The sequence below is a fragment of the Montipora foliosa genome, chromosome 6 (genome assembly GCF_036669935.1).
Source record: "Montipora foliosa isolate CH-2021 chromosome 6, ASM3666993v2, whole genome shotgun sequence".
In the NCBI taxonomy this organism is placed as follows: Eukaryota; Metazoa; Cnidaria; class Anthozoa; order Scleractinia; family Acroporidae; genus Montipora; species Montipora foliosa.
This window is the reverse complement of record NC_090874.1, coordinates 74,017,420-74,043,241: the sequence shown is the minus strand read 5'-3', so window position 1 is coordinate 74,043,241 and position 25,822 is coordinate 74,017,420. Positions and strand designations below refer to the sequence as shown.

The following is a 25,822-nucleotide window of genomic DNA, read 5'->3' as shown; positions in this document are numbered from 1 at the left end:
TGGTCGTTTCGCCTACCCGCGTGAAGTCGTCTCGACAAGCGTCAAAGCAGCAGACTTCTCGTTCAAGTCTGTATTATTTCAGGCTTTTTCGCAACTGCTTGAAGTTTCGTCATCACCTGCGATGATCATGCACTTTCACTTAGAATGAAACTTGTGCGATTTCCCACAGAAATGTTGCCCGTGTTAGCGAGACAACTTTTTTATGTTGGCGAAACGACCGACATCCAATTTTGAATACTAGCTCGCCAGCGCGCAGCCGGACATAAACTCGAAACCTTGGTGAAAAAAACCCTATAGATATCGTCCGGCGGTTTAGTCTGTCTGCGATGCAGGTTATAGAATACTGGGCGGTTTTTGAAGCAATATCACTGCAGTGGCTCCGCTGCTTACCAGTAGAAGTCGGTGTTGAAGAAGGAATAAGGTTTATCGCCGAGTAAATTACAACGTTCAAAGAACGAGTAAGGTCAGTTGACTACCGAACCACTGAAAAAAATACTAATTTCAAAAGTGGCCCTGTATTCTATAGTTTAGCTCCCCTGGGTTTGAACTCGCGCCTGTGTGACATTTTCCAGTGGTATCGCAATACATGGGGAACAACGTATTCGAATTTCATTTAATAATAATAATAATAATAATAATAATAATAATAATAATAATAATAATAATAATAATAATAATAATAATAATAATAATAATAATAATAATAATGATAGCCGTATTGTGGAGAAAGAAGTCGAGAAGGTAGTGAAATACCAGGATCTAGCAAGAGAATTGAAGAAGTTATGGAAAATGAAAACAATGGTAATTCCTATTGTAATCGGAACATTTGGAACAGTTCCAAAAGATCTAAAGAAGAGACTAGAGATGATTGGTATAGAGACCAAGATAGACGAGCTTCAGAAAAGTGTTATTCTGAACACGGCAAGGATTCTTAGGAAGGTCCTAGAAGTTTGAGGAGACTTGTTGTCACCAAGCTTCCTGGAGTACGGAAGTTCCATTGGAAGTCCAATGTGCGAAAACAAGATAATAATAATAATAATAATAATAATAATAATAATAATAATAATAATAATAATAATAATAATAATAATAATAATAATAATAATAATAATAGTTTATTCATTTCTATCGCGCTAGCTGCATTCAAATATAATCGCCGGCAAATGTGCAAATGTGGCAAACAAAGAATAGACTACGATGCTGCCGCTCTTTTGCTCAGTTTGTTCAGTGTGAAACTGCAACTACTGAATGGACTCGCGGAAAATGACTTCCACAAAATAGACTTAATTAACGCATTATTTTACGCGTCAAAACCTTGTGGTGTCATTTGCGGCCCGAGCGCGAGAATCAAACTTCGTTCTCGTTTGACGGGCTAAGCTAAAAGAGAGGCTCGCCCAAATTCCTCTGTTGTTGGACGGGGGGGAAGGGGGCGGGAGGGGGGGAAGGGGAGTCATTCAAGAGCAAATCGAAGCAAATTTCCCAACGAAGGTGAAAGCCTTTTCACAACGGGAGGTTATCTTCTTAAACTAATTAACAGGTATCCTTGAAAACCTTTGGCAAAAATTACTTTCTTCGAAGTATTACAAAGCTTTCAAGTAAAACGTCAAACGTCAGGCTAGAAATTCGTCAGCGCCAAAACTCTAATCAACTCCTCTCATTTACCTCATTTTTTTGCCCATTCGGCAAAGACATCGAGCCACTTCTCAAAATGGAAAAAAAAGGTAGAATAAGGAAAGTACTATGATTATGCACATGTCTTGCCATTTCACATTATTAAGGAGGCTCGAAAGGGTTTTCTTTAGGTCGAATAACGACGCTACAACACTGTATCACGTAACAGCAATGTTATGGTACCATATCAAACACCGATTATTTCCAAACAAGATGTGATCAAAACAAGATGTGATCATTAGTGTGATGTAATAGGTTACCTTGGCAACGGGAAAACCCAGCAAAAAAACACTATATTTTGGATTGAGTTGCTCATATCTCAAAAACAAATCGCAGAATTAAGGTGGCTCTGAATCCGCTAAAAAGAATTGTTTTAAACTTTGCAGAAAGTTTCATCTTGCCCTTCTGATTACTTGTCAGAAATAAAAAATGGAGGTCACCGAGTAAGCAACTGAAGACAAAATAAAGGGTGTTTTTACAGGGCTTGCCCGTTGCCACGGTGACATATTACGTCACAATAATGACTGTATCTTCTTCAGCAATAATTCGTGTTTCATTTGGTACCACAATGTTGCTAATACATGATACAACGTTGTGGTGCCGATCGTTGAAATAAGAGTCACTTGGAAACGTTGAAACTGGTTTGAACCACCTTAAAGGGATTTAACAACGCGTTTACGAGTGACGGCAAACGGAAAACGACATCTTTCCGCTTGTCTGAGAATCAAGAAACTTATCTTCTCAAACTGTTCTCTCACTTGAGAAAGTGTTCAAAAAAGTCTGTTGCTAACATGCAAAAAAATGAGCTGAAATTAAACAAGTTTTTCTTATTTTTTGGCAAAACGCAAATTTCAGCCTGTCGACTACTGTAAACGCGAAGGTTAATCACTCTACTATCTAACTAACACTGTGAGACGCGGGCGAGGGTATCTAAAACAAAGCCACATCAGTACAGTATCGAGCTTTTATTTTTGGGAAAATAGTACGCTTTTTGCAACCTTCTTTCAGCTGAATACCACACTGCTATTTAGGTTTCGTGCGTGTAGTATACTTTTTTGTATAGAGAGAATAAAGTAAATACTACGCCACATTCGCATATATTAAAAATACAAAAGGTCAGCATGGAAACGATTATGTGGAGCAAGCGAGGATTTCAACTCAACGGAATGTCGGAAGTAATTACACGATTACGACCTTTACGCTTCGAGACTGGCGGAGAGGCTTAACAATCTCTTTCCAATTTTCAACCAATGAGATGCAAAAGCAATCGTGAACTGCGCTAGCGCATTATTTCCTGCACTTCGATTCAATTCAAATTTCGTTTCAGCTCGATTGAAAACCTCGCTAACTCAATTCTTCCTATTGTAATCTGTTGGCTGGCGTTAACCTGAGATCAGATTGTATTTTTGTTTAGTTTCCTTAATTACAAGTGTATTTTTCAGGCGAAAGCGAGCGGTGACATAAGTTTGGGCGTAATCCTAGATTCTCACAGGAGCAACAACGTTTATTTCTCGTTGAGAAACCAATTAGATTTGAAACCAAAACCCGTTGCACTTTGCATGTATATGACTGAGTTCTGAATGGCTAATTGAATTATCTGCGCTTGCAATTTCAACTGAAAGCCATTGCATACGCTGGTTACGTGTTGTCAAGTAATCTTCATTGGATGAAAAATTTGTCACGTCCGTTGCCAAGCAACCTACTTATCACCATAACGACCATCAAAAGTTGCACTTCGCTGCACGCGTTGCAACAATTTTTATACCTTTTCAATACAAAAATATCTGAAAGCAGTTTCCGGGAATAACAGCAAAGATTGTCAGCCAAGTTTGGAAAAAATACATTTTCAGTTCAAAACAATTTCGACAAAACATGATTCTTCTCAAAGTTGTGACTGGATCTCCATCATTTTCTTCAGCTATCGTAAGTGTCAATCATCTGCGAACAATGCTCTCACAGAATTGGTCTTGCCTCATGGTGTCCAGATTTTTCTTGCCATAATTCAAGATCACAACAGTTGATGTTTCTTCCTTTTATGCGAAGCTTAACGACGGCTATCTTGAGCTGCGGCTAAAATGAAAGGAAAAAAATTGATAGCCACTAATTTGTACTTCTGCGATTCATAACTGATTTGCACGCGAAAAACTGAAAGAAAGATTTACTAATGTGTGCCTCGAAGCTTTCTCTCTTTTCCATCTATCACCAAAATGTCATTTACAAAAAACCTTCTAATTCAGTCTCTCACTTACTATGTGCCCATCTTAATGCTTATGTTTATGCTTGCCAATGTGAAAACCCGCATAGTGCTGGTGGTATAACATATTTTTAGTTCACGACCTGTACTAGTATTTTCAGTATTCGTCAAACTCCCCTTGATGTAACCATTTTTTCTTGCTTGGCCTCATACACCATGAGCATTCCTGAGATATCAAGCTTGGTGGTCCATATGCTCATTCGCTGGATAGTTCAAACATTAACACAGGAAACCCGGCGCCCCCTTTTCGCGAAGTGAGTTCTTATACTTTGAAACAAAGGCTGCAAGTAATGAGCTCATGATTTATGGACATTTTTGAGAGTCGAACTGTTTGCATGAATAAGTAGCCAAAAAGGCAGCATGTTGCATAAGCCAGAGTTGAATGTTCCATACTCTACTTGATAAGGTAACCGGTCTTGTGCGTTCTTCAAAACCGGTCACAAGGCCAAACACTCAGCGGGGGCCTGGAAGCCTCGAAACAACAGTATTTACAGTGTTTGTATCTTCAAACGGACAACGTTTCGGGACATGAAACTTAACACAAGTGTCGTTTTCTTCTGGTATTGAAAGACATGCTGAAACATCAGTTTTTCAAATAAGCACACCCTTTCAGAAATGGCCTTCAGGGTATTTGGGCAAAGGGCACCTGGGTGTGGATATCTTTCGTGACAGCAAGATTTTCAACGAGATGAGCAAAAGCAGAAGAACTGCGAGTTTCAAAACCATTTTTGTCTCTTATTCAGGTATCCATGGCAGTAGTTGCAGTAACCAATTTACATTTTCATTTAAAAAAAATTCAAAATTCAAAGATTATTAACTCTAGTCGCTATTTAGACTGAAGACCGCTCCTGTATCTTACATATCCACCCCCCTCCCCCCCTCCCCCATGGCAGATGGATAGTATCGAATTTAGATTTTCAGTTGGCGTAAGTTAATTCGTGGGAACATAAACTTGGAACATTTTTCGGTGTCAAACGCTTAAAATGGCTTTGAACTGCAGACATTTGGAGCAATCTGGAAGAACGTTTATATTCCCATCGGGAACTAACGCAAGACTTGCTCCTTTTGGCTTGTCGCGCATTCAGTCTTTTCTCCCAACGCGCAATGAAGCTCTGCAAAGCTTGCAGCAAGACAAACAGTGACATTAAGTTGTGAGTAAGGTCTACCTTTTCGATTTCTTTAGAATTCCTTTCAGTGGTTTCCCACTCTTCTGTCTCTTAGGAACCTCTAAGAGACTTCGACGAATCGCCTGCGACAGCAAACTCTCCTCTTTGGCTTGTGTAAGATCTTTTTCAAACTTATCCAGTGCACTCAAATGTTGAGCTTGTAAGTATAAACTTTGTTCCATGGCGAAGCGTAGTCTTTTCTCGAACTCTTCGACGCGCCTCTTTTCGTCAACAGGCGAAGAAGCGTGTTTGCTCGGGCCTAAACACCCTGATCCTCTTCCGCGATCATCGCGGGAATTCCCTTTTTTGGCGCCTCTCTCCAGAATGTGGCTGAGAAATTGAAAGAGAAATGATAAGCTTCGTGTGATGTAAGTGCCAATGTATTGAGTAGTGCTGAAACACATACTAAGGACATTGCAGAAACCAAAGTAACTCGAATCGAATTAATTATTGTTTTTAGGAGAGGGGAAATAAATTAACCGGACGAAAAGTTTTCGAAGGAAAGAATGGAACCAGCAAACTCAACCACATTTAACGGAGCACCTTAGGTGACTATCGAATTCAGTTCTTTTTTTGTGATAAACTTTCTGTGCCTTTCAATACATAGGAACGCCATAGATTTCATAGTCCAAATAGAGATCTCGTTTTTTTTTTAGTGAAACCAAACTGGCCACAACGATCTTTGCAGTCTGCGAGTGAAGTAAGTGAAGTGGCGGTCTTTAAATTTAGCAGTCTTCAAACCAAGGGATCTTAAGTTAAACTTAGCGGCCTTCAAATATTAGCGACAAAACAAACCTGAGGCGAACTTGATCCTCCTCTGCTAGTTTGTTGGACAAGAGAGGAGTTGCCTCCTGAGCCTCTGCTGTGGCTTTCGTTCCTTCGGGGCTTTTCTCCTCGCCGGCCTCGTTGTCAAAAACGACGTCAAGCGTGTAGTAGAGAGACACAAGCAAGCAAAAGCCTCCAAACAGAAGCAGCACCTAAAATGAGAGATGAGGGAGATTAGAGCTGAACTGAAACGACAACTTACCATCTTGGACAAGACGTGTGGGTAAATATGGCGCAATTCAGTTTGTAGTTCTACAAACCTTGAGTGTCCTCTCGGATACCACGTGCTGCGGAGTATAAAGAGGGGGCTTGGGGGGACAGGCTGGGGTGTCATTACTATGAAGGTATTTGCCACTCGAAGCTTCCTCTACCAGTCTGAAAACGAAAAATGAGTTCATTTCCGTGCCATGTAACATATCAAGTGCACAAATTAAAAACAACAACAGCAACGACAACAAACCGCAGGTAGAATGATTAGCCGAGGGATGAGTGGCAGATTTGCCTCGGAAGAATTTTTTCTATTCTCCTTCAATCACCCCGCCTACCCCTGACCCCACCCCATAATCATGCGATTGCGCTTCACAAGGGAAACAAAGCAACCCTCACACCCCCCCCCCCCCCCCCACCCTCGGCCCTCCTCCTCTGGCCGTAAGGGAATATAGAGCATAGCCCCAGGCTTTTAGTCAATAGCCCTTTTATATTACATGAAATCAACACGACCAATTCGCTTGCCGTATTTGCCAGAATGGAAAGCGCTCTTTTCTCCCAAGGACAGAAAGGAGCACCGACAGAACATTAACCACGCAACACGCCAGTTTTACCTTTGCCTTTTGTGGATGTTGTCAGGTGACATGGAAGATCCATAGAAAGTCAACTTCCAATCTTTTAAGTAACCACGGCTATCATCAAAACCTACCCCAACAATTCAAAACACGGGAAAAAGAAAAACATTGCGTTATCAAAGGTGACTCAATATTGCCAGGGTGCGTTACAGCGTTACATCACACAACAAAATCATGCAACTTTTACTGCAATATCCACTAACTGTTGCAGAGCGATGTTTCTCGTTTTACTCTAAAGTCAATTATTGCACGAAAGAGAAATTCTCCAATTGGCTATTACACAAAGGAATTGCAACTCGTGACTCAGTAAAACTGCGAGACCAGTCGCCCGAAGAAGCTGCTGGTTTCCACGATGTTTCCCTCCTAAATATCTTTATCGCCCATTTTTTCCCACGAAATGCGTAAGTTGCAACCCCTTCTGAGGAGTTTTATCCTCGTACTAGGGTCCTGCTCTAATGGACTTGTCCCTGTACCATTTCCCCTGATGTGCAATGATCTTTAAGCCTATAAGAATTTCGAAAATTACTTTTACCATTGCTGGTGGCTCGACTGATTTCCGACCAGGTACGTGTAAGCTCGTTTTCCGCTTCAAAGCGCACTAATTAGAAACATTCAGCATCGCATTTAGAAACGGCAAACCTCTGAGTGTCACGTGACAGGGCCTTGCGGTCGAATTTGCAGTCTGCATGTCAAGTTCTGACGGCTGCATACGCTTCTTAGGTAATTTACCGCAGCGTTTTTCACCTTAAAATCATGTAGGAACTCACGTTTAAACCCATAAGTTATGTTTTTTAATGCTTTAACTCTTGAATTAGAGCGACTTTCGTATGACCTTGAAAAAGTGATTAAAACAAAGCTTCTCCTTATTCCCCCCAAGGAAGCTCCTAGTATGGGCAGTAAACAGTTCGATTGCCCAATCACATTAATGCATTTCAAATGACGTCAAAGAGAAATTCTCTTGCATCCGTGTCCGCTAAGCCAATTAAACGTTTTGCATTTTTGTTTACGTTGTTCTTTCGTTTGTTTTTCAAGGTCACATGAAAGTCGTTCTGACACATTCTTGCTGATCATTTGCACATCCTTAAGGACGCTGGCTCGGTTGAATTAAAACATGTACAGCAAAACTTGGTCTCAGTATTGTTAATTTTCCCGCCAAACTTGGTTTAAAAATAGACACTTTCTGACGATGACGGGGACTAGGACAATGTGGGTGATGGATTCTCGGTAACATTACAAAAGTTTTTATACCTCAACCCTTCCACTCCCAAGATCTGGAAGTTAATTCTCCTAATTAATACTATAAATCTCTTGTTTAGCTAGTCATGAGAATTTAGTATTACATCAAGATAATATCCCTTGATTGATAATAATCTTCATTCTCAATACTTGTCTGCCTGCCAGTATATTGAAACGGTGAGGTGAATTTACATAATGATCAATCCGGCGTGGAAATCAAAGGGTTGATGGCAAGAGGGCAACGCGATGCTACATCCCTCTAATGTGTAAATATGTGCCACAAAAAAGGTCATCCTCAGACTACTACGGTACACATGAATAAGACCTATTGCACACCATTGTCGATGACGATAAGCTGCCAGGTACCCTCTGGCTTCTCTCCCCAGCACCGCACGGTAGAAAATGTCCAGTCCACGAAACCGTCTGAGGACCTGAAACAAAATATTAAAGAAAGAAATAAACTAGTAAAACCTGTGTTTCCAGACATAAAGCACATTCTCAGAAACCAAAGTATTTTAAAGCGATTCTTACATGAGTCTCGAATCGCTCGCGTGACTAATGGAGAGCTTCAGATTCTAGTACGAGAACGACTACGAGTACGAGATTTTCTCATAGAACAACAGTGAGAGCGCGCAAACCAGCGTCATTTTGGCGGGAAATACGTGATACAGTCGTCATTTTAGTACGAGGTTTTGCAAAAATGTCGTCGTTTCAAAACAAGTCACCGCAACAGAGTAGCAGTTTTGGCATTTTTCGATAAGGATAAGGCTTAGTTACTAGTAATAAGAATAATTGAGGAACCTATACTGCTAACGAATAAGATTAGTGGTACGGGTTATAACTTTTCTACGTATTTTCGCTAAAAACGGGTAGTCAAAACTCGTACTCGTCCTCGTCCTATAATCTAAAGGTCCCCATTTTCTATCTCAAGGGTGCTAATTATACAAACGGAAAAAAAAAATCGGTATTTGTAAGTCCAGAAATTCGTATTCTCACGGTTGCACTGGAAATGAGCATGAAGTAGAGGCTGATGCGGGGAAATCTTTTCAGATGCAAATTATCCCCCCCCCCCCCCCCCCACTCCCCTACCATGAGCCTTCATCGCATGTTCGTTCCAGTCCAACAGTGAGAATACGAATAAGCTCTATTGGATGCACACCGTTCTCAATAAGCGTCACGAAATGTCCCCATGTTCTTCGCCCTAACTTAGGACGCTTTCCATTTGACAGAACTGACCGGCCAGACCAGGCATTTGGAAGGACTAACTCTACAACCCCTTCAAATTAACACACTTCGGGGATGATATATACTCCTTCGAAAGAATGTGAGAGATTATCATGCAAGTGTTCCTTCAAATTGTTGCATTTTCTTTGAAAACTGACGAGTCTGGCCGGCCAGTTCTGACGAAAGGAAAGCGCCCTTAAACATCACTCGTTGCTTTGAATACAAACAACTTACGTCACAACGTATCCTCTAAACTGTGCTCGTCAAGTAAAGATAAACAGCTAAATTTATTATTACCTAAAACAGGCTAATTTACCGTGTAAATCGGCCCTAAGAAAAAATGTCGTATCATTTTAAAACATGTTTTAAAACGCTGCGACAGTCGTATCGTAGGTCTGTCGTAAGGGCCAATTTACACGGTACGGCTTCCGACAGGCCCACGGCATGATTTACGATTGCTGTGTACGTCAGAGAAAATGTCGTAGCCTTTTAAAACGTAGGCTTGTCGTGAGCTTGTCGCATGCGACAAAAATCGTACCGTGTTATTTGCCCTTTAAGTTTGCCGCATGCACCAAAAATCATACCGTGTAAATCGGCCCTTACAGAAACTAGCTTTACATCTCATCTCTTGTAAGCTTCGTTCGTCAAGCGCGTCAAAAAGTCTAGGCCTGAGTAGCGCTTAACTGAACGTTACAGGTGCAGGCTTCGTTTTTTTACGCGTGCGCGAACATAACTAGGAAGAAGTGTCTTGGATACTGCCCAACTAGTGTGTGTGGTATAGTTCGTTTTTAAATCAAATTCCGTTCTTGCGCAAACATTCTCTTTTTGTTTCGGTTTAAAAAAAAAATCTGTCATGAGTGAAAACCATGGACACTCGGTAAATGAACTAGCTAAGGTCGAATTATACCTGTCATGTTGCCTGGCTGTAGCCAGTTTTGAGGTTGTTCCTTCAGCTGACACTAAACTAACCATCAAGTTACCACGGTAATGGTGTTGCACGTTCACCTTAAGAGAAGCAAATTTCAGTATAGGATACAACAAAAACAAGCCCAACTAGAATTGTACCTGTCATTCGTTTCATGCACCTCAATGAAATTCAGGAAATTAGTGCGCTTGCTAATGCTTCTGGTAAATCTACAGAAAAGTGAACTTTAACGGGGGGGGGGGGTGAAAGCACTCGCCTCGTGCCAAAATGGACGCCAAACTCCGTGTCATAGCAGTGAATTCAGTTTGTATATTCTTTACTCTGGGGACCGTTCCCAGAAAGTCCCGAAAAGCTATTTGTGAAACTGTCAACCGCTTGTTTTGGATAGCCCATCTTTTGAAATGTTTTCAAGCTAACAAAAAGCAAAATGACTGTGAAGTTTGGCGATTTAAATCCTCTCCGTTCTTGAGATACAGAGGGAATTGTGACAACCGAAAATGGCCCGTAAAGTTTCGGGACTTTTGAGAAACGGGCCTCTGCTCCGAAGGGTTTCTCCTCGGGTACTCCCGTTTTCCCCTCTCTTCAAGAACAACATTTCATTTGAGTTGATTTCTATGGACAGTGTTTCCCATTAGTGCCCCAGAGCTAAATAACTTGACACTTTGAGCGGTTTTCAAATGAGTGTCGTAAAACCAAAACCAAAGTAATTACTTTGGCCAATCAAAAAGGACGGAGACAATCCAGTAAACGAATCAAAACTCTAAGTAATTGCACGTAGCCGACACAGCGCGGGAAAATGTGCACGCGCGAGCCACGATTGGGTTTGGTTGCACTTCTGATTGGTTGAAAAAGTGGCGTGAGAACTTTGAACCAATAATTGAGTGTAGTAATGCAAAACCAAAGTAATTCGCTAATTACTTTCGACACTCAATTGAAAACCGCTCTACAAACAAATAAAGTTCATTTGATTATCATCATCATCATCATCATCAATGGTAATAAACACATACCGTAACAGTGACGTGTTCCAATGTCACTACCTCTTTTACTTGGTCTTCAGAAACTAAAAGGAAACACAAGAAAAAGGTACATGATGGGAGCCTACGAACACAGCCATAAAACTTTAAACGAGATGTTATGTTTTATCCGCCACTCGCTAACATACCGTCATATTTTTCTAGGAGCCGGTTACTTGACAAAGGAATCTCTTTACCAACATGAATAATGGGTGTGGACCACGACGTCATCCAAGGCACTGCTTTCCAAGCCTACAATTATATTTCAACAATAGACGACTTTTTCCGTGTTCATATAGGGGTGTTAGGAGAATTCTCGACAGTTATGCAAACCCTCTCGGGTTTGCATAACTGTCTCGAATTCTCCCAACTCCCCCTCGTGTTTAGATGAGGCTACGTAAACACGGAAAAAAGTCCTCTTTTGCTTTTATGAAATATTTTTCAAAAATAATTCGACAAATAAAGTAAAATGCTGGTTTTTTAACTTCTTGATTGAAACAGATTTTCTTGATACACGCTCATGACCAATTAAAACGAGCGTCTGACAACACATAACCAATCAAAATTTGTGTGATGTCACAGCCGTGTTTACATATTCTCATCTAAACAAAGCTATTGGAGAGTGCACGTACTATCCTAATTATTTTATAAAAACCAATATACCAGGCATCGTGTCACAAAAATCGGTTAAAGAAAATTCGCCGGTTTAAATTGTCACCGGTGTCACATGCAACAAGGACCTATTGAACAAAACAGCTAAAGGACTTTAGTTTCTAAAGAAGCTGCGGTGAAAGTGAGACATAGAAATGGGTTTATCAACTGGGTTAATATGGTAAGTTGATCACCACAAAGAAATTTGGAAGCTGACGTTTCGAGCGTTAACCCTTCGTCAGAGCGGATTATTCCTACTGAACAAAGATTGGAACATCCTCAATTCAACATGCAAGCTCTAACATGCAAGTATCCTAGCTCTTTTAAAAATTATCACACTGCACAGAATACTCCATTTGTCCATAGTTAATAGAGGGGACTGGTTTTGAAGCTCAGCAAACATCAAAGGAGCAAACAAAGATGCCAAGATTTAGGTTCGAAAGTCCACGATCATGCACAATCTTTTGTTTTTCGCTCATACACTATGCATGAATTACGTAACCAACATGTTGCTATTGGTTAGTTCCTCAGTACGGAGAAAACAACTATTGTGTTTTGTGCACGGTCAAGGCCAAAAAAAAGAACAAAAACCTACAACAAAGAAATTTGTCGGGTTTCATAACCATTCCCCTCTATTAACTATGATTTGACATTTTCTGACTTCAGATGTCAACATATAAACGATAATCGACGTTTCAAAACCTGATTTTCACTCTGTATAAAGCCCAAATCCCAAGGCTGTTTGTGTAACTTTGTGGTTTAAGATTCTCACTTCTAAAGAACGCACTTGGATTTTGTGGAAATGCTTGAACCATTGGCAAATAATTATAACAAATTTAATGTGAATTCATACCTTAGCAGTGTTAACCAGTCGCCAAGAGTCTAGGAGCCCGAATCCATACTTGTGACTGTGGTGATATCCAGCTCCATTCGTGTAATAGTCGCTGTCGTCCACGTCATGCTGAAAAGCGATAAGAAACTATTACTGGAGTTTCTCTTGTGATATCTCGAGTAGTCAAGTTGGAGGAAATGAAATCTGCCGAGGACGACAAACGATTCTGAATATCACAAACATCGAATTCCAAAATCGTTTACGAGATAACAAGGAACAAAACTACTTTCACGTGGTGTAACCCGTACGTATGTCTTTTCAAATAAATAGAGGATATTACATGTACACGGATATTACACGGTGGCGAGAAGATACACGGTGGCGAGAAGATATAAATTTTATGTTCGAGTGGCGCGAACGTGTGAGGTTTTGTTCTTGCCACAAAAATATAAAATTCATTAAAGGAAAAGAAAGGAAAGGAACTTTGTGTAAGTGTCTAGTCGTTCTAGTCCTAGAGCACTGATTGCGGACACTGCATGTAAACTGAAATTAACAAGTAACGCAAATCAAGTTTTTAAATGCTGGTTTTTGAGGAGAGGGGAAACCGGAGTACCCGGAGGAAACCTTTCGATGTTGTGAGTAGAAAACCAACAAACTCAACTCACACATGACGCCGAGTCTGGGAATCGAACCCAGGCCACATTGGTGGGAGGCGAGTGCTCTCACCATTGCGCCATCCCTGGACTCCATATCGAGCTAACGTGTAATTTTCTCGTGGTAGAGACTAAAAAGCAGGCTTTAATGGCCCTTAATCACACAGCGGCCATATTGAGTCAATATGGCTGCCTCGCGAATAAAGCCCATACTCACCATACAAACAAAAAACAGGCGGGAATAGTGACGTCGTTGCTCAATATGACCACTCCTGTTACATACGAAAAATACGCCATTTGTTTCCTGGGTGTAGTGGTCATGTTGATTCAAAAAGTGCTTCAATTCCCGGTAAAACACTCCCGTTCATATACGATAAAATAATTAACTTGAAATAAACGCGAGGAACTTGGAGATTCTTGTCAATTACGCGGGTAGCCTACAGATTCTCGAATCAAAATTATCCTTCACTTTGAGCATGTTTAAATTGTCCGTGACAGTCGAAGATAGTTTTCCTCCGTTTGACCGAGAGCATAAGTGTCAAAGATTCTTCTTGATATGTTCACGCGACACCAATCGGCACTAGAAGCTCGCTCAAACTCGGCTATAGACTGCATCGTCAGCTAGTATTGAACCTTTTGGCCGTGTGAATGATTGTTGACGATAGTTAGGGTCACTGGAAAGCTCTAGCTCAAACTTTCATTAACTATGATGAACTAATTGCCCAAGATTTAAAGACGAAGATACATTAAGTCCTCCACACATGGGGCGCATGTCGGTATACCTTGACGGAAGATATGGCGATGATGTGTTGAACGTCTCTCCAGGAAAGACAGGGTCTGAAGAATTAAACGACATTTTAATATCAATAAATTAGTGACTGTTCAAATCACCATAGTCCAACAACTTGGCATTCATACATCATTAGGGATTCATTCAGAACGTAAAAAGCAATCTTCACACAATTCGTTTTGAAAGCGAGAGTTCAACAGGTTCTCCTTTACCTTGCCTGTAACATGAGAGCGATCATACCAGCAGCTAACGGCGCTGCTGCCGAAGTACCCGTGTGTTTGTCTGTACAACCGGTTCCTGTTCCAAGGCGCCAGTCGGTCGTAACCTGGGGAAAAAAGAAAGTTGAATTGAACGCGTATAGCAGGGGCGCTTTCCTTTTGTACGCAAAATCCGATTGACCCGGTATCGTAAATCAAATGGAACAGACTTGTCCACTGAAAGTTTTTCGGGAGAAAAGGAATACCCTCAGAGGCATTCTTCTTTTCTGGGTTTTTCCGGAATGATCGGAAAATCCTGTTCCATTTGCTTTGTCCCACTAGTGCCATGCTCCTTGAAAAAAGAGAAACCATGACGCACCCCACGGGCCTTGGTGTTTAGCTGCCCAAATGAATCGTGTGGGTTTCAATCAATTCACGCGGATGCTTTTATAGCTCGTAGCCGCAAACTTGAACTGCAGGTGAGAATTACTACTTATGAAGTAATGATCGAAAATCCGGCAGCCATGTTTGTTATTCTAAATGATTAGTATCTAGTCTCTTGAGGAATAAAGAAAAGGAAATCTCTCAAAAGGAACACACTCGTCCCGTTCCATATTTCGATTGAGGAAATTTGTTGTTCCTTTAAGCAGAGAATTCTCCACGGTTTTTCCATACAAAAGGAAAGCGCCCCAGTTTTCAATTTAGTGAACTTGGGTATTTAATGTTTGAGTTTTGCTTTACTAGCCATAATTCTCGCGCCATAGTTTTATCCTATCATACGCAGCGGCAACACCAGTTGTGACTTGTTCTCACAAATTACGAACTACGAAGTTTAAGCAACGACGACGGCTACGGCAACGCGACAAAACAAGACTATTAATCATAACCATTACAATTTTCTCAAATTTGATTGGTGCGTTAACTGCTTTATTTTTCACTAATTATTGTGTAGGGTTGTAATGGGACAATCCTATCATATTAAGTGCACTCAGCTTAATCCACCCATCACACAATTTATCACAAAACCATAGCAGCAACCGCTTACCCTATCAAAGTGGGGATTTTCCAAAATGGACGAATTTGTAACATGAGACTGTAAAAGACTGTAAAACAACATTATCATTCCATTCGCGCTTGATGGATATGAAACTGGTTCTAGTCCACTCGGCGCTATGCGCCTCGTTGGCTATTTACCTCTTCATATCCAACGCGCGTTCACGGAATAATTGTTGAATATTATAATTTTTTTGTGGCGCTGCCCGCGGATGACGTGGCCGTCGTTGTTTCTTCAACTCCCAATATTTCCGCGTTTAGCAGTGGCTGCATGCTCTTGTGGGGGGGGGGGGGGGGGGGTAGTGTAGAGAGTTCCCCTGGAGCCCTTGTAATGACATCCGCAAATAGTCCTTAACCCTCTCGATTAAGGAGGAAGGCTCCCGTCTCACAACCCTTTAATGTTGATAACCCTGTGGAACGTAAAAGAACCCACACACTACTCGCAAAGTACAGGGCATGGAACTCCAGGAGTTGCGTTGTGGTGTGCCCTTTGTGGAGCTTTGTGGTAAATCATGGTTTGGAGGGTAAACTCTTGGAGAGTGTAGATTAAAATCAATATTGTATTGGCCACCATTCAGGTCCTTTTAAAACTCACAATGTTTCTTTGCATTCCTTGTCCACTGCTATAGGTAACGGCAAACATCGCAGCACAATGCTCTGCGTAGTAAGGCATATCTCCTAACTCGTCCACAGCACCTACAGAGTACAAAATGAAAGCCTCAAAATAGCATTTGAGGGAGGAGGGATGAGGCGGTGGTGAGAGCACTCGCCTCCCACCAATGGCCCGGGTTCGATTCCCAGACTCGGCGTCACACGTGGGTTAAGTTCGTTTGTTCTCTTCTCTGCTCCAAGAGGAAAATTTGGTCTTATCAAACGTGTTGATAAAGGTCGAATTACCACCGTGAGCGATTTGGAATGCTGACGTTTCGAGCGTCCGATCGAATAGAGGAATTGTGGGTGCTGTTGGTTTTTATGCGGGCGTAGAGGAGCTTTGCCATTGGTGGAAATATGGTAACATGAATTTGTGAATAAATTAATGGAGAGGCGTTCATTGATTCCGAGAGGATAGAGTGTGCCTAGTTGTTCCAGATTTTGGCTAAATTGCAGAATACCCGGCCCACCAAATGTCCTACTTAAAAAAGCTGCCTCCGCGGTCCCGCAGTCGTGTTTAACAATTGTGCTTCCGCGTCCACTAAATGTCTTACTTAAAAAACTGCCACCGCAGTCCCGCAGTCGTGTTTAACAATGCTGTTTCCGCGTCCACTAAATGCCTTACTTAAAAAAACTGCCACCGCAGTCCCGCAGTCGTGTTTAACAATGCTGCTTATCCGCAGTGGCATGGGACTGAAAATGGTATTCATAATTCTGTTCCTAAACCGGGTATTCTGCAATCGCTCCTTAGCTTTCATTTTGCTGTTCCGTTAACTACACTTTTCACGAGATCGTGTGAAGAAGAAAGAATTTGTTTACTGATTAAGCCTAAGCGCTCGTTTCAATGATTGGGTCTAAGCACTCCTAGCTTTTATTTTGCGGTTCGGTTAACTACACTTTTCATGAGATCGTGTGAAGAAGAAAGCGGATCGTTTACTGATTAAGCCTAAGCACGATCGTCTGAACAAGAAAGCAGTCGTTTACTGATTAAGCCTAAGCGCTCGCTTAAGTGATTAGGCCTTAGCATTCTCGTAAAATTTTAGCTTTCATTTTCCGGTTCGGTTCACTACACATTTCACGAGATCGTGTGAAGAAGAAAGCACTCGTTTACTGATTAAGCCTAAGCGCCCGTTTGAGTGATTAGGCCTAAGCACTCTCGTAAAATTTTAGCTTTCATGTTGCGGTTCGGTTAACTACACTTTTCATGAGATCGCGTGAAGAAGAAAGCGGTCGTTTACTGATTAAGCCTAAGCACGATCGTCTGAACAAGAAAGCAGTCGTTTACTGATTAAGCCTAAGCGCTCGCTTCAGTGATTAGGCCTTGGCATTCTCGTAAAATTTTAGCTTTCATTTTCCGGTTCGGTTCACTACACATTTCACGAGATCGTGTGAAGAAGAAAGCACTCGTTTACTGATTAAGCCTAAGCGCCCGTTTGAGTGATTAGGCCTAAGCACTCTCGTAAAATTTTAGCTTTCATGTTGCGGTTCGGTTAACTACACTTTTCATGAGATCGTGTGAAGAAGAAAGCGGTCGTTTACTGATTAAGCCTAAGCACGATCGTCTGAACAAGAAAGCAGTCGTTTACTGATTAAGCCTAAGCGCTCGCTTCAGTGATTAGGCCTTGGCATTCTCGTAAAATTTTAGCTTTCATTTTCCGGTTCGGTTCACTACACATTTCACGAGATCGTGTGAAGAAGAAAGCACTCGTTTACTTATTAAGCCTAACGCCCGTTTCAGTGATTAGGCCTAAGTACTCTCGTAAAATTTTAGCTTTCACGTTGCGGTTCGGTTAACTACACGAGATCATCTTGCCCTTGAACAATTTTCATTCATCTACTACGAGACTATGAACCGCGTAGGCAGTTCATTTTAGCGGTTGCCCTTTAACAGTTTTCATTCAACGACTACGGGACTGCGGACTGCGGTGGCAGTTCATTTTAGTGCTTTCCTTTTAACATTTTGCATTCAACGACTACGGGACTGCGGACCGCGGTGGCAGTTCACTTTAACATTTCGCATTCAACGACTGCGGGACTGCGGACCGCGGTGGCAGTTCACTTTAACATTTTGCATTCAACGACTGCGGGACTGCGGACCGCGTTGGCAGCTTTTTTAAGTAGGACATTTGGTGGGCCGGGTATTCTGCAACTGCTCCCAGATTCTTACGGCTTTCTGTGTTCCCGTGGTGTAAAGACAGGCCACAAATTGTCATGTTGTGGTGGGAGTGATCCGGAAGATTAAAATGGCGCGCATCTGGTTTTGATGCATCTGCGTCGTTTTTTGTACATCTCGTAGGTGTTTGCGAAAGCAGTCTGCCAATCTTCTCCCTGTTTCGCCTATGTAGGTCTTCTTACATAGTGTGCAGGTTATGCAACAGATGACATTTGCAGAGATGCATGTAACGTGGTCAGTGATTTTAACGGATCGATTCGGTCCTGGGATCTTAACCATGTTAGAAATAAAAGGACAAGTTTTGCATTGTGTGCGTGTACATTTGAAACTTCCCGGTTAGTTGTCAGACTTGAATCTGTTGAATGCGCTCCTAACTAGAAAGTTTTCTATGTTTTTGTCGCATTTGAATGAAATGAGTGGTGGTAGAGGAAAGATATGTTTAGTTTCGGGATCATCGAAGAGAATTTTGAAATTTTAATTCATAAATTCAGGTTACCATATTTTCACCAATGGCAAAGCTCCTCCACACCCTCATAAAAACCAACAACACCCACAATTCCTCTATTCGCTCTGACGAAGGGCTAACGCTCGAAACATCAGCTTTCCAAATCGCTCACGGTGGTAACCGGACCTTTATCAACACGTTTAATAAAACCAAATTTTGCTGTTTCACTCTCCCACCGACGCAGCACCACAGTTTCTTTATAAACTACAAATTTGTTTTCTGCTCCAAGAGATTTTTCTCCGGGTACTCCGGATTTCCACTGTCCTCAAAAACCAAACTGGGACTTGCAATTTCACATGAAGACTTGCAAATGTAGTTTAACTGTTCAACACCAAAAATTAAGCGGATCCGATAATGCCAAAATCCCGTTTCTTATCTTTTTACACTAGCCCATTAAAAGACCTTCCGTAAAACATTTTTTCATACACATTCCCTAGCATTTATTTTTAAGACAGCCTGCTGGACCCAGCGATTATTTAAAGCCAGCATTCAGGCACTTGGACTGTGGCGTTTATGAAGCAAGGGTATTTTCATTTTTATTTTATTTTTTTTTACCGTGGTTTATTCTTACTAACTACCTTTTCGTGATTAGGTCTATTATCAATAATTGCCAGAAAATTAAAATATTATTTAACAGTTTTGACTTGGAATTTAAACGAGGCCGGCATCAGATCATGTTCTGGCATTTAATGGTGAAAATACACCCTATGATACACATTCTTAACTAACCTATGGTAACTGTATAAATGGAGTTTGCATATCCGTCAAAGTTGCAATTGTCTTTAAAATGTCCACCATTACCAGATGCAACCACAAAAATACTGCCATATCCTTTTCTCCCAGCAAGAACGCCATGGGCAAGGGCAGCCTGTTATGGAAAAGGACGAAGAAAACAGTTTGCTCACAACTTACAAAGTCAAGTGATGCGACATTACCTCTGTGTGTAATTGTAAAAATTAATGTTTACAACTGCATTAAGCTCAGAGGAGTCATGATAAGTGCGAATTCTAGGAAATCCCCCTACTTCTGTCGACCCTTCATTAAAGGGTGTAACAATACCATAGCCAGCGATCCTTGAGACCCAGTCATTATCTCTTATGCGTAATTAGTCATTCAGGCACCAATCACACCGCATTGGCAGTGGAAGAGAAGGGTAGGGAGAGGAAGTTTGAGAATATAACGAGAAAAAATTACAGAATACCATAATAAAATAAATATAAGCCCCGGGGCTTACATTTTTCAAAGGCCCTTTTCGAGGGGTTTATTTTTGGAAGGGCTTATATTCTGAGGGGCTTATCTACAGAGGGAAATTTGCGTTTCCACATCGATTGGGCTTAGCCTTATAGTTGAAGGTAAATTTACCGTTTTTGCTTTGCTTTACTTTGTATTTGAAGGCAATTTTCGAAGTATAAGCTCCCGGGAGCCTTATATTTGGAGGGGTGACTTAAGGAGGGTTTTCTGCGTTCATGCTTTGGGCGGCTTATATTTAAAGGGGCTTATACATGGAAAGGGCTTATTTTCGGAATTTTTAGGGTAATTATTACCATCTAAGATAAAACCCCTCCACCAGGCTTAACCCATAGAAAAGTACAAGGATTGAAAAGTATTCCTACATGTATTTGTCAGATTTTGGATCATTTAGAGTCTAGGTGTACCTACCGGAGACTTAAAGCCACCTTAAAAAAAAACGTTTGAAGTGCAAGTGGAGTACTGGCAGACAGTTAGATAAGAAAACAGTACCTCAAAGTAAACAGTTTTAAAATTAAATTAAAGCTTAAAGCTTAGCTCATGGGCCAGGGTATTTTAGGAAGTCAACACAGAAGTGAAAAGAACTGAAAGAAATTTTTTACTGTATTTTGCATTTAAATTCAATAAATATGATATCTACAAGAATCATAAAAAATAGGTTTTTTTTCATATTTTGGTTCGTTCCCATCCAAATTTCGAGCTAAATACAAAGTAACTAATTTCTTCAAAATAGTAACTTTTTCCAGGCCACTTTATACAAAAAATTAAGGTACCATATTCAATGAAAAGGGCTTCAAAGAGTTTTTGCCATCTTTAATAACATTGTTTGTGAAAGTTATGAACCACTGACAGATAAAAATTTGGAATTTAGAATTAAGAACTACCTGTGCTAATTGATGTGGTCCATCCACTGTTTTTCCATTGTCATCAGGTCCCCAGCTGAAGAAAAAAGTTGATTGCTGAACAAGATGCAGTCATTTTTGTGACGTTACAAGTTACCATGGCAACAGGAAAGACTTGCAAAAACACCCTATATTTTGGCTTTAGTTGCTTACATCTGAAAAAACAAACTCCATGACCTCAATTTTTTATTGCACAAAAAATAATTAGGCAGGCCAGGATAAAACTCTCTGCAAAGTTTAAAAAAATTCTGTGGAGCATATTTCGAGCTACTTTAAATTTTCAATTATTTAAAGTGGCTCTGGATCTGCTCCACACCATTTTTTTTTGCAGAAATTTTCATTCTGGCATGCTGACTACATTTCAGAAATAAAAAATGGGGGTCACCCACATCGTTTTACAGATATGAGCAGCTAAAGCCAAAATATGGGGTGTTTTTACAGGACTTTCCTGTTGCCACAGTAACTTTGTACGTCACAAAAATGACCTAATCTCTTTCAGCAATAATTGGTGTTTGGTATGGAAACACAAAATTGCTGTTAAGTGTTATAGTGTCAATCCTTCTAATAAGAACATTTCTTTCAAGTGTTGAAACTGGTTTGAGCTACCTTATGCGATTTCTTATCTCAAGGGAAAGGGAAATTTGATTAAGTACCGTAAAATAAATATAATATTTATGTACACACCAAGACATTGCCCTGGTTACTGACCTGCAGCTATAAATATCATTGACATACATCTTGCTATTGAAGGCCATTGCCTCGAGACTGTCAGTCATTGGTCCATCTAAAATGCGCACCCCTGTCATTGGAAAGTATTGATTACATTAAGTACGTACATTTAAGAAGAACAACACTTTGACCAAAGCAGTTAATTGCTAAAAAAACATTCATGTAAAAAATACAATCAATTTATTACCAGAAACTTTTGCACCATATGCAACACCAACAGCACAGTATGTGTTGGGTACTGCTGCTATTTCACCTGCACATCTAAATGCAATTCAATCAAAATTAAAATGAGAAACATTAGTTACACGTATCATGCAACATACGAACAAGAAATTTCATGTAGAATTTGATCAAAAACAAGACAATAATTCAACTTATACTGACACTCACCCACCCCCCACCCCCCCCCCAAAAAAAAAAAAAAAAAAAAAAATTTTTCAATGTGCTACATTTACCCTAAGTTGAAATGATAAAAAATTTCAATTACTTGATCGTAGCACTGACGCCCCTAGGTTTTGTGGAAATTTTGCTTCTGCATTGGGTTGAAGCAGAAACCCATAAGGGTTGAAACGTGTAACGCGCGTTCACAGCTTCCGAATATTCAGTGCGAACTGATTGGTTGAATGTTTCAGTGCTAAGTACCATCGCTGTTGTTGTTCCAAATATGGTACTTAGCAAATTGAATATTCTGAAGCTTGTTTCTCAGCACACAAGGGGCCGTTACACGTTTCAACCCTTATGAGTTTCTGGTTGAAGGCAGAAGCTCATTACCTAAAAACTCTGGTTCAGAGCTGGGTTTTTTCAGCTTAAAAATTTGCTTCTTTGGATGTAACATAGCTTGGGCATTTTCCCATGCATGCAGCTTCGATCTTATTTTTGTCCATTTTTGGGCATAAAATTGGTGTCTTAAAATCTCCAGCTTTGTTCCAAGGAAATGACTTGCAAGTTACATGCTTCCATGTCACGTGCTTCTGGTTTATTACAATAATGATTTACTACTTGCACCAAGAGTTAGTTTTGATTTCATTTTAAAATCATTTAATTTATTTTAATTAACATTACTAATTATTATTAATTTTCTGTGAATCTTAAATTTTTAAAGAGTAACCTTGTTCCATGGTGATTTAATCCAGCTTCATCTGCTCTTGGCATTGGATCACCATCATTTGAGTTAATATCCCAGCTACCTTCTGAACACTGTGTGCAGTGAATGCAGTTTAAATACTAGTTATTACTACAGAGAAGATTCAATGTTTAAATACATGAAAGTGTTTAAAATCTGCAGAAGAACAGGGAGACATGTACATGTACTTGGCTATTCACAAAATTAATCATTCTAATGGAATTAGGTGATTCAGATGACAACTGCAGATTTATTTGGTGGTCAAAGTGTTAGATTTTAAATTGTGCAAACCCATGCAACTTAAGCACTCTAACAAATGGCTCATGCCACTTGGTTATTAAAGAAGCTAAAGTTATGTCAGACTGACATTTTAATCCAAGAAGGTGCACTAATGCAGTATTAACATAAACTGTTTTTAAATTAGTTTTAAGAGCACACGAGAGCATCTCCAAAAATTAAAAGTTACTCTGTGTCGTTACTTTTAACCACGAGTCAAAATTTCACATCTAAAGAATGGAACTTAAAAAATAATATTGTTCAATGTGAAAAATACATTAGTAATGTGTGCAATACTTACATAGTTATCAAGAATATCTGGGTTGGTCCATTCCACACCTAAGGCCCAGAAATATATGTAAGCGTTGTCAATCATATTATTTTTAAAACAAATACATAATTTAAAGAGCCTTGTAATTCTTCAAATACAAAACAGTGAATAGGTTGCACACAGGTTAGAACTTGGAAGTCAGTTGAGTGACCCGCTTGACCAGTCGTGCTACTTCAAAAAGCAAGTCAACTGTTATTTTTGATATTTTTGAAACGCTTCTACTGTATAATAATATTATTTTCTTTTACCTATTTGCTTTCCTGGTTCATTTCCTTTAACAGCACACTTTGGTTGCAGTTGAACTGCTTAATAGTTCATTACAAAATACATAATGGCGTAGTCATCTACTCACCAACAATTTGCCATGTTACAGCTGAGAACATATCACCTATTTCTCGAGTCTTGTCAAAAGAAACTAACTACATCTTCATCTACATAAAATTATTCCAGCACTAGGCATTAAGTCCCTTTTTGACTTATGGCTGTTTCTGCTTACTAGGTGGCCTTTTACACCACAAGACATCACTGCCAAGCCGGCCACTTCTGCTGGAGAGACAGCCACAACACCGGGGACTTCATCCCCTACTCTTCTCGAATAGTGTGCACATGTGGGCTCTTTACCGTCCACAGGGAACTTATGAACATAGAAGATAATTTATTTGTGAGATGGGGCCTACATGTACAGTGTGGTTTATAGTCGTTATCCGAGAAAACGTCTAACCATTTGCAGATGAAATTACAAAGGCAACACTTTCTCCTCTTTCGTGACAGCCCGATGGTCAACCAACTGAGCCACCGATTTTTTACGCTTTGTCTATTAGACTTTGTTTTCTGTTTTTACATCACTGGTTGATTTCTGTACAGTGTTTTTCTGTTGGTTTAGGTTAGTCATTAATAATAACAATAATGAATTATGCATTTAATTCTTGGTATCATTTTGTTTTCTATTGCCTTTTAGTTCAAACCAAAATCCAAGATAGTCTGAGATAAGCACTATCCCTGGTGATTGTCAGAAAGTACTTGTGAATGCTAGATTAAAGCTGGACATTTAAACTTTCACTCCTGCTCTGGTAATAATTTGGCTACAGTGCCATTAACACTTTTAAAACGGTGACCTGGTAAAAGTGTTGAATGACTGAAGTGGGCTTTATATGCTTGACTGTCTTGATTAAAAACAGCTGACAGTTTTTGTCCAGAATTCATCAAGTGAACACATTGAGAGATTTTCAGACAAAAGGGGTAAGGCAAATCTACAAGTTTTAAAGACAGCAGTGTTTTCTAGTCAAATATAAGATTCAAAATGTCAAATCTTACCATCGTCAATAACTGAAACAACCACTCCACGTCCTGTAACATTGTTTTCCCAAACACCAGTGACATTAATGTCATGTCCTATGAAACGCAAATTATCCTGCAACACAAAAGTTTAATTTATAAAAAACAGCTCTGAGCTAACTGCAAGTCATGCTTGTGTTACATAGTTACCTTTTAACAGAAATGAACCTCTGATTTAAGTGATAAAGGGGTGCACTAAAAGGATATACAGTGTATAGCTTGCCTTCAAAAGATAGCTTTATATAGCTTTCCACTAGATTGCAAAAATTGGTGCAGTAATTAACCTTCTGAAATATAGTCAGGACAAGAGCATGATTACCACAAATAATCAGTGTTGATAAATTGAGAAATTGAACATTCCCCTTCCAAGATGAACCATTGAATGGGGCTGTTGAACATCTGACATAACCATAAAGTATTGTCAACAAAAAGGAGTGTTTAAAAAAGAAATAAGGAAAAAACCTAGTGAGACAAAGAGGACAAAATAGTCATTACTGATTTTAAAAATTCGTTGCATCTCGAGAATTAAGAAACGCTGGTATTACAAACAGATTCAATTTAAGCTATAATAAGAACAATAAATTAATTAATCATGATTCACTTATCTTACCAAGTGCCATTGACTCGGAAAATACTGATCCTTAAATTGAAGGCTTCGTTTGTAACGCATCCTAACAATTTCCTGCCTTGACCAGTCGATTTTCGGATGATTAGCTAAGTGTTTCGTGATAGTACCCTGCACTTTGCCAAGATCGTTACGTTTGATTCCACTTAGGTTCAAAAATGTATTGTGTACGAACAAATAGTGGCCTACAAGTCCACCTATTTGACCACGATTTTCGAGGCCCGCCTCTTCAGCTATACGGTCCGCTAATGCATGAAGATTAGATACATTAAAATAATGTTCCACAGGTATTCGGATAGCCCATGATGATGAAAGACTTGTTGTGTTCCATGTTCTCCTATTGTGAAATTCACCATTGAAACTTGAAAGACCCTTCTTTAACAGAACAAAAACAAACCAGCACAAACTCACAAAAAGCCGCCATGTCGGCAGCTTAATGGGCATAACAAGTCACTAGGAGACTAGACGATACATCCGTTGACATTTCAACGAACACAACCTTGAAAACGCCGCGGAAACAGGACAAAAATATGGCGATTCCCCTCTCCTTTATCCACCATTCTTTATCTCGAATGCAACCAGGCCTTCC

At 40.1% G+C, this 25,822-nt stretch overlaps 1 protein-coding gene across 1 annotated transcript; it reads right to left on the bottom strand.

Annotated features, from left to right (window-relative positions):
- Nucleotides 1-2,621: 2,621 nt before the first annotated feature.
- LOC138008408 (proprotein convertase subtilisin/kexin type 7-like) lies at nt 2,622-25,809 on the bottom strand. Its single transcript, XM_068855746.1, has 21 exons — nt 25,219-25,809; nt 24,588-24,684; nt 23,244-23,281; nt 22,652-22,740; nt 21,731-21,804; nt 21,523-21,613; nt 20,797-20,851; nt 19,394-19,532; nt 15,931-16,031; nt 14,298-14,410; nt 14,078-14,132; nt 12,664-12,771; nt 11,309-11,411; nt 11,154-11,206; nt 10,126-10,223; nt 8,331-8,425; nt 6,738-6,828; nt 6,177-6,291; nt 5,887-6,068; nt 5,092-5,421; nt 2,622-3,741 (listed from the first exon to the last, which is right to left on the bottom strand). Exons 1-21 carry the CDS (start codon nt 25,675-25,677, stop codon nt 3,726-3,728), a joined length of 2,502 nt encoding a protein of 833 aa, XP_068711847.1. The 5' UTR covers nt 25,678-25,809; the 3' UTR covers nt 2,622-3,725.
- Nucleotides 25,810-25,822: the final 13 nt, after the last annotated feature.